The sequence below is a fragment of the Triticum urartu genome, chromosome 5A (assembly GCF_056163025.1).
Source record: "Triticum urartu cultivar PI428250 chromosome 5A, HENAU_Tu73, whole genome shotgun sequence".
In the NCBI taxonomy this organism is placed as follows: Eukaryota; Viridiplantae; Streptophyta; class Magnoliopsida; order Poales; family Poaceae; genus Triticum; species Triticum urartu.
The window spans coordinates 682,652,354-682,659,174 of NC_141877.1; the positions used below are offsets into that span (position 1 = coordinate 682,652,354).

At 41.6% G+C, this 6,821-nt stretch overlaps 1 protein-coding gene across 1 annotated transcript; it reads left to right on the forward strand.

Moving 5' to 3' along the window:
* The first annotated feature begins 4,911 nt into the window (after positions 1-4,911).
* LOC125507671 (transcription factor bHLH18-like) lies at positions 4,912-6,610 on the forward strand. The gene is made up of 3 exons (XM_048672172.2): positions 4,912-5,283; positions 5,402-5,803; positions 6,106-6,610. The coding sequence occupies exons 1-3, from the start codon at positions 5,248-5,250 to the stop codon at positions 6,502-6,504; spliced, it is 837 nt and encodes a 278-aa protein (XP_048528129.2). The 5' UTR covers positions 4,912-5,247; the 3' UTR covers positions 6,505-6,610.
* Positions 6,611-6,821: the final 211 nt, after the last annotated feature.

Here is a 6,821-nt window from a genome sequence, read left to right on the forward strand (position 1 = left end):
CAGTCCCTCTACCTTCAGGATTAGTGTTAGAACAAATAAATGTTATTTGGTGTTTGTGTTGAGCATGAATATGATTAGATCATGTTTATTGCAATAAATTTATTCATTTATGTCAGAGAATAATTGTTGTTCTGTATACATGAATAAAACCTTCTATTGTCATATACCCAATATGAATGGTTTATTGAATCTCGATTGTAGTGATACACATATTCATAATATTGATGTCAAAAGATGGAAAGTTGATAATGATAGTGCAACATACTTGTGGCACTACCGTTTAGGTCATATTGGTGTAAAGCGTGTGAAGAAACTCCATGCAGATGGACTTTTGAAATCACTTGATTATGAATCATTTGATACTTGCAAACCATATCTCATGGGCAAGATGACTAAAACTCCGTTCTTCAGAACAATGGAGTGAGCTAATGACTTACTAGAAATAATACATACCACTGTATGCGGTCCGATGAGTGTTCAAGCACACAACGGGTATCGTTATTTTCTAACCTTCACAGATGATTTGAGTAGGTATGGGTATATCTACTTGATGAAACACAAGTATGAAACATTTGAATAGTTCAAAGAATTTCAGAGTGAAGTGGAGAATCATCTTAACAAGAAAATGAAGTTTCTACGATCTGATCACGGAGGCGAATATTTGAGTTACGAGTTTGGCCTTCATTTAAAACAATGTGGAATTGTCTCACAACTCACGCCTCTTGGAACACCACAGCGTAATGGTGTATCCGAACATCGTAACCATGCTTTATTGGATATGGTGCATTCTATGATGTCTCTTATTGATTTACCACTATCGTTTTGGGGTTATGCATTAGAAACAGCCACATTTACGTTAAATAGGGCACCATATAAATCCGTTGAGACGACACCGTATGAACTATGGTTTGGTAAGAAACCTAAGCTGTCGTTTCTTAAAGTTTGGGGTTGCGACACTTATGTCGAAAGGCTTCAGCCTGATAAGCTCGAACCCAAATAGGAGAAGTGCGTCTTCATAGGATACCAAAAAGAAACTATTGGGTATACCTTCTACCACAGATCCGAAGGCAAGATCTTTGTTGCTAACAATGGGTCTTTTATATATAGAGAAGGATTTTCTCTCGAAAGAAGTGAGTGGGAGGAAAGTAGAACTTGATGAGGTAGTTGTACCTTCTCTCGAATTGGAAAGTAGTACATCAGAGAAAACAGTTACCGTGATGCCTACACCAACTAGAGAGGAAGCTAATGATGATAATCATGAAACTTCAGATCAAGTTACTACTGGACCTCCTAGGTCGAACAAAGCACGTTCCACACCAGAGTGGTACGGTAATCCTGTCCTGGAAGTCATGTTACTAGACCATGGCAAACCTACGAACTATGAAGAAGCTATGATGAGCCCAGATTCCGATAGATGGCTTGAGGCCGTGAAATCAAAGATAGGATCCATGTATGAGAACAAAGTGTGGACTTTGGTGGACTTGCCCGATGATCGGCAAGCCATTGAGAATAAATGGGTCTTCAAGAAGAAGACAGACGTTGATGGTAATGTCACCATCTACAAAGCTCGACTTGTCGCGAAAGGTTTTTGACAAGTTCAAGGAGTTGACTACGATGAGACTTTCTCGCCTATAGCGATGCTTAAGTCAAGTCCGAATCATGTTAGCAATGGCTGTATTTTATAATTATGAAATCTGGCAAATGGATGTCAAAAACTGCATTCCTTAATGGATATTAAAGAAGAGCTGTATATGATGCAACCAGAAGTTTTTGTCGATCCTAAAGGTGCTAACAAAGTGTGCAAGCTCCAGCGATCCATCTATGGACTGTTGCAAGCATCTCGGAGTTGGAATATACACTTTGATGAGGTGATCAAAGCATATGATTTTATACAGACTTATGGTGAAGCCTGTATTTCCAAGAAAGTGAGTGGGAGCTCTGTAGCATTTCTGATATTATATGTGGATGCCATATTGCTAATTGGAAATGATATAGAATTTCTGGATAGCATAAAAGGATACTTGAATAAGAATTTTTCAATGAAAGACCTCGGTGAAGCTGCTTACATATTAGGCATCAAGATCTATAGAGATAGATCAAGACGCTTGATAAGATTTTTTCAATGAATACATACCTTGACAAGATTTTGAAGGAGTTCAAAATGGATCAGTCAAAGAAGGAGTTCTTGCCTGTATCGTAAGGTGTGGAGTTGAGTAAGACTCAAGGCCCGACCACGGCATAAGATAGAATGAAAGTCATTCCCTATGCCTCAGCCATAGGTTCTATAAAGTATGCCATGCTGTGTACCAGACCTATTGAGTACCTTGCCATGAGTTTGGCAAAGGGGTACAATAGTTATCCAGGAGTAGATCACTAGACAACGATCAAAATTACTCTTAGAGTACTAAGGAAATATTTCTCGGTTATGGAGATGAAAAAGAGTTCGTCGTAAAAGGTTACGTCGATGCAAGCTTTGACACCGATTCAGATGACTATGAGTCTCAATCTGGATACATATTGAAAGTGGGGGCAATTAGCTAAACTAGCTCCATGCAGAGCATTGTAGACATAGAAATTTGCAAAATACATACGGATCTGAATATGACAGCCCCGTTGACTAAACTTCTCTCACAAGCAAAACATGATCACAACTTAGTACTCTTTGGGTGTTAATCACATGGTGATATGAACTAGATTATTGACTCTAGTAAACTCTCTGGGTGTTGGTCACATGGCGATGTGAACTATGGGTGTTAATCACATGGCGATGTAAACTAGATCATTGACTCTAGTGCAAGTGGGAGATTGATGAAAATATGCCCTAGAGGCAATAATAAAATGGTTATTATTATATTTCCTAAATCATGATAAAGGTCTATTACATGCTAGAATTGTATCGATCGAAAACCTTAATACATGTGTGAATACATAAACAAACACACTGTGTCCCTAGTGAGCCTCTACTAGACTAACTTGTTGATCAAAGATGGTTAAGGTTTCCTAACCATAAACATGTGTTGTCATTGATAACGGGATCACATTATTAGAAGAATGATGTGATGGACAAGACCCATCCGTTAGATTAGCATAATGATCGTTCAATTTTATTGCTATTGCTTTCTTCATGTCAAATACATATTCCTTCGACTATGAGATTATGCAACTTCCGGATACCGGAGGAATGCCTTGTGTGCTATCAAACGTCGCAACATAACTGGGTGATTATAAAGATGCTATTTGCTTTAGCTATACATTTCACAAACAAAATATTCATATGCGATCTGAATATAATGCAGTGTGCCAACAAGATGGCTCTGCCAGACGTAGGTGTTCAGTTAGTAGCACACGTTGGCACACACATACTCCTCAAAGTTTACCAACTTTTTCTAATTAAGCTGAAAATGTACTTAATCATGGCATTTGCATGTGGATGCATTTTGGGTAACTAACTCAAGTGGTCCAATGGAGTAATATGTTGATGCTGGCAATCCACTAGTCTACTAGACATGTTAAGAAGGACATGGAAAATAATGGAGTAGTACATTGTACAGAGTTTTGGTTGTATTTTGGCTAACTAACCCAACTGGCCCATTAGAGTAATTTGTTGGCGTTGACAATCCACCGGTGTACTAGACAAGTTGAGAAGGCCATGGAAAATGATGGTTTAGTACAGGATGCAGAGTTTTAGGTTGTATTGTTGATCAAGTTGGCTGTGTTAATTAGTGCATAAATATAGTCAAGCAATTTAGTGATTAACTGATTACTGAGTAGGCCATGTGGTTTTGAGAGATAAGCAATTTGGAATTAAAAGAAGCAACACAATCTAGACAAATATTTGCGTCGCAATCTTATACGCAGCAAGGTTGCTCCTGGCAACAATGTTGGTCAGCCCAAAGATGCCATAAAATATTCCAAGTTGCGCGTGCACCTATACAATAATGCGACAACATGATCTAGTAGTTTAACGCCTTAACATTGTTGATGGGATCAAAGTAAATTAACAAATATAAGTCAGCTATCCTCTTCTCGTGCCCTCCTCGGGTTTGTACTTTCCAGCTAGTTGATTCTGAACAATTTTCTTTCATATGCACTTCTATTTGAAGCCACTCTCCTAGGGTGTATTTTTTTCTGAAAAGGAGGTTGAAACCCCGGGTCTATACACATCCTGATGCACGCAACTATTCCTATTAATTATTAGGGTCTATCTAGAACTCAGTCGAGTGACGTCAGCGTAGTTGTGGTGCTGCAAGCGGCATGGCTGGATGTTGCAAATGGCAATGAAAAATGTTGCAACGATACTGCAAGCAACAACAACATATGTAACAACCGTTCTGGTAAAAATGCTACAACCGTCAAAGAAGAAGGTTGCAACCGGTGAGATGATGTGCTGCAATCGATGAGGAACGCCATGCTACAACCAGTAAGATGGATGTTGCAACTGGCAGGAAAAAATGTTGCAAACGATGGAACAAAATGCTGCAAGGTCGGCTGAGACTTCGTTAAATCTCAGTCGACTGATTTTTAGCAAGCCTGTAACTATTAAGCAGAGTATAGACTAAAGGTAACCATGGCCGAATTATTACAAGATATGAAATTAACACATACGACTAAGTCAAAATCTTCCCATTAATGCCTTTAAGAAGGGATCGGCCAATGAATACCAGCACATCGGCAAATAGAGACAACATCTTCAACAAGGTAATGTCGCAAATCATCGTTGTTGCGCCTTACAAGTAGAAGTTTTTTTTTCCGGGGCTTTAGGGTTTAGGGTTTAGGAGAAGAGTTTTCATCACAGACATAATATTAGTTTCATATTCCGACGTGTATTATCGAGGTATCTCTTTGCAAACTACCAGTTTCAGATTACAACTCTCTCTAGTGGATTGATTGAAAAAGCATGAGATCTTTTGAGATGCGAGCGTTGACGTCAACTCAAAGGTAAGCCAAGCACCGGAGAGAAAAAAGGCGTTGAGAATGGAAAACAGGAACATGCGGGTCACTGCCGAATCAAATGTGCAACAGAATTGCATCTTCTGACCAGCAACGGCGGAAGTTCACAGCAATATATAAGCAGGACAGCAAGGAAGCCAAGAAAGAAGAGAACACAAGAAACCCAAGGGAGAGAGGTTTCAGGTACATATATGCCTTGGCCAGAAATTCTACTTTCTCCGGTGTTCATTACCGATCTGCATGCGCTTCTACAAGTGATCAAAGGTCAAAGCTCTTGCTGCGTAGGCACTGATATATATGATGGAGCAACCAAAGCAGTGGCTCACAGAGACGGTAAGCACATCAATCTGCTCCTACTAATTACGTGTACATATAAACTAAAGTTGTACTAAACCAGCGACAAGTAATATTGATCGCAGGGAGTAACTTTTATTGCAATGGCCAATGTCAGGAACAGTATGAGGAGGAGCTAGCTTACATGTACCAGCAAGAGGAGCCGCTACCTGACCATCAAGGCCAGTACTACACGTCGTTCTATCCATGTCGCAGCTCCAATTCCCCGAGCTTTGGGGGCGAGAGCTTGAACGAGCTGGGGCAGCCATATCCGGCTCTGTCACCATCAGCCAACTTCCTCTCCTTCGCCGCTGCCGAGGCTAGCACCCACAACTTCTCTGGAGGATCCTACGGTGGACTCCAAGTTCAGGGTACGAGGCAGCAGCTGCAGGCGCCTGCAAGGCGGGGCAGGGCGACGGCGAGCGCGCATGAGCACGTCATTGCAGAGCGCAAGCGGCGGGAGAAGCTGCAGCGGCAGTTCGTGTCCCTGGCCACCATTGTCCCAGCTGGCGTCAGGAAGGTACCCCCTTTGTTTCTTTTTAGTTCGTTTCTGAGGTCAAACTTCATAAAGCTTGGTCATGTTTATAGAAAAAATATATCTTCATCATGTTTATAGATGCATAATTAATTAATTTTCATATTACACAACTTTAATATATTTGATGTTGATATGTTTAAATATAAATTTGATCAAAGTTATATGAAGCTTGACGTCAAACTTATATGCGGAGTAAAAAGAAACGGTGGAAGTATGTGACAAGACAACTTTGGCAATGGCAACTGTGTGAGCATACCTGCAGCTTAATTAGCCATTTCTTTTAGGCGGACAAGATCTCTTTGCTTGGGAGCGCCATCGACTACGTGAAGCAGCTGGAGGAAAAGGTGAAGGCCCTGGGAGAGCAAGGCCTGCTAAAGTCGCCAGAGTGCACCTTGTTCGAGAGCAAGTGCAGCATATCCGCCGCCGACAAGGACGACTCAGCAGGCCCCAGCGGGAGCGGCTCCAGCTCCGGGGACTCGAGCCCGGTGGATGTCGAGGCCAGCACCCGCGGGAACACGGTGCTCCTGAAAATCTGCTGCAAGGAGAGGAGGGGGGTGCTGGTGATGGTGCTCTCCCAGCTCGAGAACCAGGGCCTCTCCATCATAACCACCAACGTCCTACCGTTCACAGACTCCTGCCTCAACATCACCATCACCGCAAAGGCAAGTCCTCTCTGCCAGTAATACATTGTGCAAATCCGGTTATAACTTGCAAGAAAATAAACTGCGGTGGCTAGTCTACTACTAATGAAATATCAAAAGATTGACATGTTCACTTCTGTGCAGATCGAAGCGGGGTTTTCGTCTGCAGTTGAGCTGGTGAAGAACCTGAAAATGGCTCTCAGAAGCTTCAGCTGGAACTCGGTAGAATTAACGGAAGCGATTTGTACAAATGATTAGACCTTCCCCCTTTTACTTTCTGAGTGTGGCCGTGGTATCCATTTCTATGAGTGTTGTGTGAACTCTGTAACGATTTCAGTTTACCTGTCCTGAGCAACCCG